Raw genomic sequence first — 13,542 nt, forward strand, 5'->3', positions numbered from 1 at the left:
TGGAGTAATGGATCATTGCCTGCTATAAAACACCAATTAAGTGCCGACCTGAAATTGTGAGACAGTTATGGCGATACTATATGGGGGCGAGCACTTGCTTGCCCCCAAATCTTTACGCCTGCCAAGGAAAGCACAGTTTAACAGTATTAGGGGCGAAGCTCCTTAGGGTCTAGCCTTGTCCGGTGTCCGTGCTCACATCGATTGCCATCCCATCTGTCTTCTTGAAAAAAGAACAAATGTTAGCGCAGTCGACAGGATTCGAACCTGTGCGGGGAGACCCCAATGGATTTCTAGTCCATCGCCTTAACCACTTGGCCACGACTGCGGGACGAGTAGGGGGCTCGGAGATGTGGTAGTAACTTGAGAGCTGGGGACGTCATGGATGAAACGTTGCATGTAGCCGCTCAACGTCTATACAGGAGAGGGCGCTGCAGTCAAATGTGTACATAATCTGTTAAACTTTGCATGCATTGGCTCAACATTTATTGACAAGAGGGCGCTGCGGTCAAATGCTCAAATGCGTATATAACCACGTTCGATACCAGACATTCTCTTTCTGAAATGGATGAAAACGAGCGAAAGGCTCGGCATGCTGCGGCTCAGCGTCTACGCACCACCAGAGCTTCGCCCCAATCAACATCATTCACCACGTGGAGATGCGGTCATTTTTTTTTGCTGTAATGCAACTAGTTCACCAAACTGAAAGATGTGACTTTTTTTTTTGCCTCGCCGCATGTTATCCTTAAAATCCTTTATTGCAACAATCTTTCTTCTGTACACTGTGTGTCACAGGAGGATGTGATGGAAGAAACGGGGTGGAAGCTGGTTCATGGAGATGTGTTCAGACCTCCCCAGTACCCCAAGCTCTTTGTGGCCGTGGTTGGAAGCGGCATCCAGATCTTCTTCATGATGTTCATCACCATCTGTGAGCGCTCGCCCATCTTGATCTGGGTCACGAGGAACTTTTTGTTGAAACTTCAATTCGCTTTTCAATGCTACCATAAAATACTGAGCCCGTGCAAATGTTGGAGATGATCACAAGAAAATGGGGATGGGCACTTGTTAGCTCTGAGAGCAAAGAGGCACATGGTAGAGGAGCACTACAGGGGTCTGACAGAAGCCCTCATTTTTAAGGCAGCATCAAGCTTTATGTGTTTGCACTGGCGCATGCATGTAAAGCTTTACCGCTTTGCACTGGCTTCTTGGGGAAACAGCTGGCACAGAGGGGTAGCTTGGCTAGATTTGAGGGCTTGAAGTTTACTGGGGATGGTGCTTGATATGTCCTTTGCTCGTGTTTCAAATGATTCAAGAGTAGGGGGTAGGCACTTATTGCAACATCGACACATGCTCGGTATGTTATGGCATTGTGCGTGTTCATTTTTTATGTTTAAAGAAGTGTTTAAAGTTTCTAACTTTGTTGCATTCGTTTAATATTGCTACTTGACAAGTGTATCAATGGCAAGGCCATGGCCATTATTGGCAGCTTAAATAAACCTGTACAAATACAGGTATGCACAATCTCACAAGTTGTATGCGGCACAGCCAAAGGTTGAATCACGAGACCTCAGCTTTGTTGATTACTGTAGAATACTGCGCGTCTGCCCATTCCACATTAAGCGCCCACACCCAAATTTGTAAGATCTGAGGAAATATGCGCAGTACACTTATATGTAAAACTGATGATTGGACAAGCGCCCATCCCCTATTTTTTCGCAATGATCTCTAAATTTTGAGTGGACGCTTGCCCGGTATTTTACGGTATATCATTTGCACGAGCACACGCGTGCCTGACGCTTCTACAAAACCTCACAAAACATTTAAGATGCTGCATAATTTTTGTTTGTTTGTTATGCGAGTTCAGTTTATACTTGGAAGCATGTTGGATAATATTTTCATGCCATTTTGCTTGTGTTTGTAGTATTTTAGTATTTTTTTTCATTTGTTTGTTTAATAGTAGTCTTTACCACAATTCATTTGAAATCTTTGGGGTTTAAATCTAACATTTGATCTTGCCTTTTCTTCCTGCCCCCTACATCATGAGTGTAAGATAACGAATTACTGGATTCATTGATTGCATTGCTACACACCGGTTAATCTTTACATGCTGTCTTCTGTGCTCGTTGCAGTTTTTGCCATGCTTGGAATGCTGTCACCAGCATCCAGAGGAGCCCTCATGACTGCCGCCATCTTCCTTTACGTCTTTATGGGGCAAGTTTTTTTTTTGTTATAGTTATGCCATTGACTCGTAACCAGAACATAGTGGTGATGTTTGCGTGCCTTGTTTTAGTTTGCAATACAGTATAGACCACTTACAACGTAACCGCTTATAGTGCAGGACCGGGTATAACGCGGCTTTTTTAAACCACCGGTTTGCCTCCCATAGAACTCCATGTAATTACATACCGCTTAAAATGCAGGCGCGCGAAGGGAAATACCGGTTATGGTGCGGTTTCTGGAACAGCGCGCTGACGGCGCCGACACACCAGCAAGCGAGCACGCTTCCCTGTGCGATAGTAGATATTGGCGCTAGCCGCAAGCGGCACTCGCGGGGCAAGGAGGTTGCTTGAAGGAGCGGGGAGGAGCGGAGAGAGGCTTCAGTTGCTATAGCAACGGAGGGATGCACGCACTCGTCGTTCACGTGCGTGCGTCACTCCACTGCGTTGGAAAACAACCACAACGACAGACCAATCGCAGGTCGAGGAGAACTGTTCGCGCGCGTTGCATGCCAGTCGCGGGACGGCTTCTTCTATCCGCAAACATGGCGTCGGTTGTGATCGTCGACTCCGCGTAAAAGCGCTATCCTTGACTGTGAATTTTCGTTGTGTGTCGCTATGATAACCGAGCACGTGCTAGAAAGGAAGATCCACCTACTCGTGCGGCGATGTCATGGCGGCACTCTCAAGACGGCAGAAACGCCCGTGTCGTCGTGCTTGTTTACTTCGACTACAGTGGTACTTTCTAAGCATTTGTGTTTTCCAACATCGCCCGGATTTCTTATTTGGAGCATTTCATGCCTGTGCTAAAGTTGAAGGTATTACTGGCGCGTACCGTATAAAGGATGCGAATTGTCACGCGTTTTCATCACCGGAGAAATGTGATTAGGATTAGCAATCCTGAACGCTCGCAACGTCCGTCCGCAAATTCGCGACGCCGTTAAAAGGCTGCGCCAGGCAAAAGTCGCTCATTTTTTCAAAATGTGTGACACACTTGAGAGAAGTGTGTCACACACTTGGTGAAATAAAGACTTTCCTCAAACTAAGCTTTATTTTTCATCTAACATAAAATAAATTCTTTTACAAAGTTAAGTTGTCTCATGGCATGTATTTTGGCCTGAAAAGTTGATGTTTTGGTTATAACGCGGTACCGCTTATAGTGCGGATTTTCGCGACTCCTGCGACATACGTTATATGCGGTCTACACTGTATCTAGCCCTAACCTAATGATAATCTGTTTGGCTTCTTTATCTAGGCTTTTTGCCGGATACTTCTCAGCACGGCTGTACAAGACATTGCGTGGCGTGCAGTGGAGGAAAGCTGCCTTTCTGGTGAGTGATCTGGGGCTACTCTAGAAATGACGAGCAACACATTTGATAGTGGTTGACCTGCATCAATTCGAAACACTACATTATTAGGCTGGGTTACAAATGACTGATTGTGACATGCAGAAGCTCAACGAGTTTGTCTAGTGTTCCCAGCTTCTTGGTGTGTCAGTGCACATCCCTGACCAAGCAGAGTAAAATCTTATCTTGGTCAGTAGGTACCACAAAATCCCGAGCTAGTGCCCACTCAAAATTTGGAGATAGTCATGTAAAACGGGATAGGTGCTCCTTAGGTCAACAATATGTAAAGATATGTCCTTTGTATATTTCCCGAATGTTACAAAATTGAGGGGTGGGCACTTATTGTCGAATGGGCAGATGCTCGGTATTTTACGGTAGTCACTCTATGGCTTTCATTGTTTTGACTGTGTTTTAGTGCTTTACAAAAAGCTAAAACTAGTTTTTCTCCCTTCTTTTTTGTTTTACTGTCGGCAAGGTTTTGCTTTGCCGACATACCTACTCCAAAAGATTTCCTGTTGGTCTCTGAAGGATATAAGAAATATGCACAAGTGACTTTTTTACTGGGTAATTATTTCAAACCTTTCTTATGTAATCTTCTGTTGCTGTTCTCATTATCATCCAGACGTCATTCCTGTACCCAGCCGTCGTGTTTGGTACCTGCTTCTTCCTCAACTTCTTCATCTGGGGAAAACATTCCTCAGGAGCGGTGAGTTCTCGTCCCCGAATCTGCAAGTTCTAGAGTTGAGGTTAACAAACTACATATTATTGAGGAATTCCTGGCTACTTTTAAGTACATCGAGGGAACCTTCTTTCCTCAACATATTTATGCAGTTATACTTATCAGGAGCTTCTTAATTTTGTGTCTGCTGATTTGCTTATACTGATGACTCAAACTGATGGCTTCAGCTCTGTATTAACTGAAGAAGCACTTAACTTTGGAATATGGACTCTAGAGTAAATTTAGGTGGTTGAATGGGTTCCCAAATTCCCTGGTGGCTCCTCAGAAATCCACAAATTCCCTGAAGATTCCCCAGATATTCAAACATTTCCTGGATTTTTCTAAATTTCCTGGGAGTTTCCCAGTTCCCCCAATTTTCGGGGGTTCCCTAATTTTTTCTAGCAGCTCCTAAATTTTTAGAAGTTCGAAACATTCCCTTGAGATTCCCTAGGAATTTCCTAGGTGTACTCTGACACCTCGCCAGTGGGTTCTGGGGACCTCTGGGATCCCAAGAACCCAGTTTGAGAGACCAAGGCATGGTCTAAGGGACATCTAGGGGCCCAGAGTATATGCTTACACTGTGCTGCATTCCTGACATGGCGGGTTTGTTCTTGCTGCCGCAGGTTCCATTTGCCACGATGGTGGCTCTGCTGTGCCTCTGGTTTGGCATCTCAGTACCGCTAGTGTTCCTCGGGTACTTTTTTGGGTACCGCAAGAAGCCCTATGAGCACCCCGTGCGTACCAACCAGATCCCGAGGCAGGTGCCAGAGCAGGTCTGGTACATGAACCCCATGCTATGGTGAGTGGCGCTTGGTGCATGTTTTACGGGCTACATGCAAAGCTGTTATTCACTCGTCTGCTTCACCGAGCATAATTTTTTCAGAAAGTTTGTTTTGCTTTGTTCACTTTGAGATAGGGTATGAAAGTGGGGCTAGTGCAAAAGTCTAAGAAGCCTGACGAGGCAGTGGTTCCTTACAGTTCACACAAATATTTACATAAATGGGTGGAAGAAATGCATTCACTGGAAAGTTACAAACTTGTATCAAACATAGAAATCGGCATCTTCCCGATGACATAGAAATACATAAATGACAAGAGAACAAACAATGCAAAATATGCAATATACAGGAAGGATTGAATATATGAACGTAAATGGATAACACAAAACCCCTAACAGCATCAAGAACAAAAACTTCAAAAATTTAATTTAAGAATACAATGTTGGTCACATTTTATTGAAATTTTATATTGCTGCCTACCAGTAGTGTTACATCCAGGTAGCTAATTCCCGCTTTTACGATTTCAACTCAACAATAAGAATGCTTATTTCTGTTTGGGGAGGCTCCATTTTGGTCGGAGCTAGAAAGTAAATGGGAGTTACAGCTGCTGTTGCGCATGTTTTGGGATCTATGCAGCGAAGGCTTGAAGGGCGAGATCCTTGCTTTTGAAAGCGCTTTGGCTGCACGAGCGCTCGAGCAGTGGGTGCTCCAACCAAAGCTGCTCACTTGTACACATAGCCTTTGCTGCAATTCAAGTTGTAGTGAGACGGTAGTTTGAATGGCTTTGGTTTTACTGCCCAAGGCCACTGTGGGCTAACTGCTTTTTTACATCTGGTTTTAGCACTCTGATGGCAGGGATCCTTCCTTTTGGAGCCATGTTCATAGAGCTGTTCTTCATTTTTACCGTGAGTGACTTTTCGATCATGCTTCCTGTTGATTGCCTGCTTGCTTGTCTACTGGTTAACTATACAAGGTCTTTGCGAAACAACTTGCAGTGGTGGAACTGCTGTACCATTTGCGCCAACTTGTGCCGTGAACAAAGGTCTCCTACATCTTGCGACAAAATGCCGGTTTTGCTAAGAATAGCTCCATACCTGCACAGAGATGGGCTTAAAGCTAATTAATATTTTATTATTGGTCGACCCTAACAGTCAGAAAAGTAGAAGAAAAAAAAAAACATTTACAAATGTGAATTTCATGGCATTTCTACTCATTGTATGGTTTGTTCATCTTAAGGCAGTGCACAGGCGAAGGCTTAAACACAAACAACCACAAACACATATACTAAAAGCGCAAGTCACAAGACATTCGCTGCACTTGATTGGTTTAGCGAATGAAAGAACATGTACAAGGATATGACAAATGCTATGATGTCGCGCTTTGATGCTGTGAACCAGCGGGCCAGAGCCGTTGATGCTGGGCATCAACCGCCTTGGCGGGTTGATGCATTGGCTGGTTGATCGCCGACATCGTCTAAATTTCCATATGATGTCGTCGATATCAGGAACTAACAGTCCCGAGAAAACTTTGTAAAATAGTAGGATTGCCGATTGCGGTTACCATGATAAGACAGAACCAGGGTCTTGTACCCCAGGTGCAAATCAGTCCACTTCCAGCTGGATTATGGAGCTGGAAATGAGGCAGTCCAGCTGAATTCCGACTGGGTCCAGCTGGATTCCAGCTGGGTCCAGCTGGAATCCAGCTGGGTCCAGCTGGAATCCAGCTGGACTGCCTCATTTCCAGTTCCATAATCCGGCTGGAAGCGGACTGATTTTCTCCTGGGACTCCTGATAAGATCACTCGATTTTCGTGTTTGCCACATGCCTTCATTCCGTGGCCACAGAGTATCGTGGCATTTGTGCCACTTGCGGAAACCGTCACCACCTCTCACCAGCGTGCATGTGTCAAGCTTCACCGTTTTGCACCAGAGTACTAAGTGCAGTGACTGACCTGGGGGAGTGCTTAAAGGGCGATAGTCATGCAAATTATGCTCAGGGTTATTACAGGTCGAACTTCTTTGTCCTAATTGTGCATTAATCTCTACTTAAAAAAAAAGGAGCAGAGAGAGAAGAGGACAAATGGATAAATATGATAGTCACGGTACTTCCCATGCAGCTGTTGATCGAAAGAGCTGAGAGCTTTGACGTAACTCTGGTTCCTACGCTGCTAAGGAGCAGTCTTACCTTAAAAGTGCAAGTGTAGGCTTTTATAATATTTTGGGTGGTTGTTTTTGCAGTTGATGATAGAGGCTCGAGATTAGTAGGTTCATTAAACTTAAGGGACACATTTTTATTGGCAGACGTGTTAGCGGATATGCTGGTCCTTACTGGCATTTTACAGAAATTATATTTACTGGCTAAACAAACTACTGAGTGTAAAATGGAGAGGGGGTGAGGATTTATCCCACTAAAGTGTTGTACTGTGACTCTTTTTTCAACCATTTTTTAATACCCATTGTAAATGAAACCTACTCTGTCTAGAGCCTTATTTAAGAAGACTGTGTTCCTTCTATGTCCTATCTATTCTTATCACAAACGGTACTAAGTAATATGCTCGAGTATCAAAAGAGGAACTCTTGATCGCTATTATAAATGAACTCATTGAGATGCAATCGCTTTTTCATTCTCAAGTGATGTGTTAACAGATGTTGGCGTCTGCTCCAAAAGCGTCGGTGGTTGCTTCAAACCAATCTTTTGCCTGCTACAGAACCTGTCGCAAATGGTCAAATGTCGCTTCCATCATTGAATTTGTAAACAATATGTTTGCCGAAAGGTGCCTTACATTTATGATGGATTGAATACAATAGAACAAGTCTAAAAGGAACCTGCACTGACCTTCTAAATTGGCTTCCTTCATCAGGGGTTCCTCCTGCATTTGAAACCATACTGAAAATGAGCTATAGTGGACAGAATCTGTTCTGTTATCGAGGAGCTTATTTAAAGTGGTTTGCTATTAAGGGTCTTCTGAGGGCATCTCTGTGAATTACTGCACACTTCATAGTTCAGGCAGATGCATGTGGGTTTAGCCTTGAAGAGCGGCGAATGAAGCTGTGATATACCATTCATGGCTGCAAACACCAAGCAGGAAGCATTTCTTTTTACCAGCTTTATTTGTACATACATGAAACCTTGATTTTCCTTGCATGAAGTTTGACTTAACTTTTGTTTGCTGCACTGGAACCATACTGGCTCTTTGCTGTATCATAAGATCTATAACCATTCATTTAATTAATCACTGAAAGGTAACCAGATTCATGTGGCGTGAAAGGCAGCCCCATGCTGAAGGTGGGTTTGGACGGGAAAAGGACATTTCTGAAGTTTGCCGCAGGCACAGGCTTTGCAGCTAAAAATTCAGAAAGGATGAAATAGTTTACATAAGGTAATAATGCAAAGCACAGTTACCCCAAGTTGATTACCAATTTTTGTAAATTTTTTTCAAATCATTGCCTTGATATGTTTGATATGGTGCGGCATAAGCTTGTTTGTTCCAGTGAATGTTTGTTAATTGGACCTCGACAGTACCTTGAAATTGGGACGCATTTTCAGAACATTTAATTCAAAGAGGACAGTAATACAATCGAAGTCAAGCTCACTTTTATTGCTCAAAGCAGTCTGCAATAATTTGTTGCTTTTGCGGTTAGTGTGCATATCTGACAGCATATACCAAAAAAACACCAATAGTTCTTGCAAAAAAGAAAAAAAAAAAAGGAAAAACATACATGCACGTTGCTCTGAGCTCGTTTCCGACGATCAAACTTTTCAACATCAGTTTCAACCTCACTATGAGGTTAAAACTGATGCTTCAACCTCATAATGAGGTTGAAACATCGTAGTATCTAATTTGCCTAAGATATCTAATTGCTACATGTGATTTATATTTACATAGGTCCAATGCAAAAGTTAATAATTACCTAGAAACTGATCATTATAATCAGTATGTGCTATTGTTATGAGTGGATTGCATTGCATACATCAAATTTCACTTGATATTTGTTGACAGAATGTCACATTCTGATGTCATGCTGCTTGTTCCTTGTGTTGCAGGCTTTATGGGAGAACCAGTTCTACTACCTGTTTGGGTTCCTGTTCCTCGTCTTCATCATCCTGATCATCTCCTGTTCCCAGATCTCCATAGTCATGGTCTATTTCCAATTGTGTGGGGAAGTAAGGACCTTTTTCACCCTTGGAACCTTACCAGTAACCCTGCCTTTCATTGGTTCAGTTCGTGACCCATCCAATTTATGCATCAATCAGTCTCCCAATCAGCTTGATGATAGGTTACTTAATCACCTGATCAAAGAATAGGAACATGGGGAGGTGAAGTGTCTCAGTGAAATGTCGGCAGTCTGTCTTGGGTTTCCCAGGAGGTTTCATGGTCACTGCAAGGTTGGGAGGGAGAGGAGGGCGGCCCTTCAGTCTTTCAGCACAAGCTTCCTACCTTTGATAATGCTTTGTCTCCAGAGCTTCGAGCAAGTATGCGATGCCGAGACGAAAAGCATTGAGCACATTCCCTTTCTTGTGTGTATAATTTTTCGCACTTTCTAAAACAAATTTATAGAATGTGAACCGTGAGACATTTTAGATGCCATGTTTGTTGTGTACTACTAGAAAACAGTGAGTTAGGTATTCTGTCATTTGGGTGGCATGGTACCTTTAGCACTGCCCTTCCGACATCGTGATGACTTATGAAATTATTTGTTTCATGTTGTATAAAGACCTATTTTAAAGTGTATTTTAGGCTTAGGAAGGCCAAAGTTAAGCATGTGGTGGCACAGAGGACTTTTAACTGACTGGAATCCTAAAACGAATGTCACTGATGCATTTTTTTCACTTGCCTGTGTCCTGTTTCAGAACTATCACTGGTGGTGGCGATCTCTAGTTGTTTCCGGAGGCTCTGCCCTTTATGTGTTTGCTTATGCTGTGTTCTACTTTATCACAAAGGTAATGTGATCATTTTTTAGCTGTATTTCCTTTTTGGAGCCTGGAGTGCCATTACTATGTCTCAATTCTAGGTCTTATGGTGTTTCCTTCTGTTAACTGCAGTGCACTGCAAAGTGTAGCACCTTCAATTCAGAAGGACAAACATCCTATTTATGGGCCAAATTACCCTCATGTCGTACTAATACCTTTCAGGTAGCGATGACTCAGTATTTATAGGCAACCAATCCCCTTTCACATCTTCACATTTTAGCTTTAGATGCTGCGAAACTTCGGTACGGTCACAAATGTAAAACTGTACCTACCGTATAAACGTGTGTAAGGGCCGCACCTTTCCTTTTTCGAATTTCGTGGTCTATTTCTTTAGGTGCAGCCCATACATGGATAAAAACCAAATGGTTTTGAATGTGCGTCAAAAAACGGAGGTGCATACGGCGCTCGTGTCTGACTGGCGTCAACGGTAGCTAGAGTGCTCTTTCGAGCCGTCCGGCAAGCACCTTTTTGGGGTTTGCGGTGCCCATTTATTCCGTAGGATTCTGCCTCAATGCCGACGTTGAGTGGCGGTTGCATACCCGTTAGCCCGCCCCGCACCACACACTTTTTTTCAGCACTCTAGACAGATCTCATCGACAGCGTATTTGCAGCCCATTGCATGTCTGCTGCCCTCCAGGGCACAAGTGACAGTTCGAAAGTACTTGCCCACTGCTCTCGTGTTGCAGACCCTGCAAAAAACCAAGCGGAACCAACTTGGCAGAACAAAACATCCACGAAGCCTAACGGCGACATTTGGAAACCCAAATGCCCGATTTTCGAGGCGGCTTTTGTCACATGGGTGGTAGGCGACCGTGGATGATATGAAAACCATAAAAAGAACAGCTTTCCGAAGCTTTACTCCAGTAATCTTTCTTATCTGCGGTTCAGAACACGGCGAAAAGCGGGAGCAGAGGCATGAACATGATGGGGTAAAGATAACGGAGACGTGGAGCATGTGCCGCTCTGCGGAGGCAGTCGGCACACTTCAAAACAAGCAACTAATGTGGAAATACATTTTTTTAATATACTTGGGTTCAAATATGTGGGTACAGCTAATTAAAAATGATAAGGTATGCTCACATGTTATGTTTTGGCAGTGAGCTATCACAATTTTATGTGACCAAGGCATGAAGCTGCAAACACAGGTACAATTGTCTATCTGTGGCCACATTAAAAATTCCCCATACTTGGTGACGAGAGCTGTGAAAGAAGGGAGAGAAAGGCTTTGTCAGTCACCAGTCGTCTCTCTCCTCTGTTTGTGCTTTGAATTGGTCGGAATATTCACTCATTGTTTAGGATATCGCACCACAATTTGCTATGTAGGCAGGAACTGTTATCTAATCTAAAACTTTGCGGAAAAGTAATACTGGTAGGTGAAAGAAGATTTATTGGTTAAAGTATTTGTCAGTCTTAGCGTTTTTTGTCAAACTTTAATGACTGTAACGAATTCATCACTGTCATTAAAGACTGAATTAGTCATTTCAAGAATTCATAGATGTAGTATTTCTAACTTTATTTATTCGCTGAAAAATTAGAACTTGCCAACACTTCACCTTGAGTTGTTGATTCACTGGCCTGTCTACATTATTATGCATTAGCATAAATATATTGCAAATGAAATCGATATGAAACTCTATTCAGTTGATACTCAGTCTCGCATTGCAGCTTCCCTTCTACTCCATTCCTCCCTAAGCTGACAGTGAAATGAAAGCTGCGCTCCTGCTGGACCGCCCAGCCACCTCCCTTACCTCACCTGACCTCGCTTGCTGCGCGTGAGTCGGGTGGGATCACTTGGCAAAAGATGGTTATCCAGCTTTTCAAACGCACATGTAGCTGCTACCGTACTGTCTGCTTGGGAGTATGCAAAATATAGATATTTGGGAGGATTTTGTTTTCATTGTTCTCTGTCAACTCATGTGAAACAATATCATACAGTCAACCTAAGAAACAAAAAAAAAAAGTGTCACTCTTCTTTTTATTGCAGCTGGAAATTACGGAGTTTATTCCCACACTGCTGTACTTTGGATACACCTTAGTCATGGTTCTCACTTTCTGGCTGCTCACCGGAACCATAGGATTCTACGCCGCCTACTTCTTCCTCTGCAAGATCTACGCTGCTGTCAAGATAGACTGAGCCGCAGAACTACCTTTTTACGCGGGCTTCTCGTTTCAAGGCTGTGCTCGAGACGTGAAAAGAAGGCGGAACCTCAAGATGTCGGGATCTCTCGTGAGGGTGTGAAAGAGTAAAGGAAGATGGAATGAGAAAGGAAAATAGCAACCAGCATCTACCAAAAGATTTCCGGTGTAAGAGGACTGGACACGTCTTCAGTGTCGCGAGCTAATCTTTTCTGATGTCTGTTTTTTTTAATGTTTTTTCTGTTCTTTCATTCGCGCGTTTGAAGAGTAATTTATACGTTGTACATACCGTTTTTATGTGGTTCCGCACGAACCAAGCTGCTATTTCACTGTGACACCTTTTTGCCCCTTGTGAATGGTGGGACCGCCACACTTGCACATTTTGGTGTCCTCGTTCCTTGTATGTTTTGTGCAATAGTAGCAGGTTTGACCAACTCTAATGCATTTTCATGTCTTAGAAATGACATGTTTGAGGCTGAATATCTTGAAAATGCAATTCATTTTGGGTCAAACTCCTGTATTATATATGTAGCGAGTTTGGTGAAACAAGTGGCATGTGTTGCACATTTTATTGGTGTTTTCCATTGCCGAGCACTGTTCTCTTTCATACTACAGAACACATCTTTCCGGTGAATGTTCTCAAACATTCAGCGTCTAAGCCCAGGTGTTGCCATTTTTTCTTGAGCTTTTTTTTGTAAAAAATGTATGGAAGTACATCGATGATAGTTTACAAAATGCTGGGAAGGTGTTAATATGGCAAAAAGAGAAAAAATTGTTTTAAATATGTAAATTTAATTTTTTGGTTCCAATTGAGACCTTTCACTATTTAGTCGTAGCATTGCAAATTCTAGTTAGCGTATTTCTGTATGTGAAGTGGTGTGGAAGAAAATTCCAAGAAGATTTTGTCCAGTTAAAAGTGTCTGCCACTTTTTGCAACTTTGACAGCTCTCTTCATGTAGCATTGCACCCACATCAGCCATATGATCGGTGGCAAATAAATGCCTCGACATTAAGAGCAAAGATAAATAACAATGATCGACACTTTGCTGTATAGATTTGAGTGATATTGTATCTTGCTGAATGCAGAACGAGCTCTATGATAATAAACTTAATTATTTTCGTACCAGTCATCGTGGGTTCTCGATTTTCACATGCGAAGCTCGGAGGTTATGTGTTTGATCCTATACTCCGTTCACCCGTAAGCTGAAACTAGAAGCTCCGCCTTCAGCGCAAGCTTTTTGCCCTTGCTGAAACGAATGTGGATGCGCAGGCACGCGCAACCAAAGCACTTCAGAAGCCAGCAAGCTCGCACTGATCACTGATGGCCTTGGATACGGATTTGTTTCATATAAATTTTTATGGTTAATGGTTTATCGTAGA

General features: G+C 43.0%; 1 protein-coding gene and 1 non-coding gene across 2 annotated transcripts in view; one reads left to right on the top strand and one right to left on the bottom strand.

Annotated features, from left to right (window-relative positions):
* Positions 1–13,290, top strand: part of LOC120843125 (transmembrane 9 superfamily member 4) — a 32,043-nt gene extending 18,753 nt beyond the window's left edge. Inside the window, exons 9-17 of the mRNA XM_040214356.3 lie at positions 793–925; positions 2,127–2,208; positions 3,469–3,544; positions 4,182–4,265; positions 4,901–5,076; positions 5,898–5,961; positions 9,100–9,219; positions 9,907–9,996; positions 12,011–13,290. Coding sequence (XP_040070290.2) covers positions 793–925; positions 2,127–2,208; positions 3,469–3,544; positions 4,182–4,265; positions 4,901–5,076; positions 5,898–5,961; positions 9,100–9,219; positions 9,907–9,996; positions 12,011–12,160 — 975 coding nt within the window. The 3' untranslated portion in view covers positions 12,161–13,290. The remainder of the gene's footprint in view (positions 1–792; positions 926–2,126; positions 2,209–3,468; positions 3,545–4,181; positions 4,266–4,900; positions 5,077–5,897; positions 5,962–9,099; positions 9,220–9,906; positions 9,997–12,010) is intronic.
* Trnas-aga lies at positions 244–325 on the bottom strand. Its single transcript has one exon. It is a non-coding gene; the product is annotated as a tRNA-Ser (tRNA).
* Positions 13,291–13,542: the final 252 nt, after the last annotated feature.

Source organism: Ixodes scapularis, unplaced genomic scaffold (genome assembly GCF_016920785.2).
Source record: "Ixodes scapularis isolate PalLabHiFi unplaced genomic scaffold, ASM1692078v2 PGA_scaffold8__174_contigs__length_109621045, whole genome shotgun sequence".
Lineage (NCBI taxonomy): Eukaryota > Metazoa > Arthropoda > Arachnida > Ixodida > Ixodidae > Ixodes > Ixodes scapularis.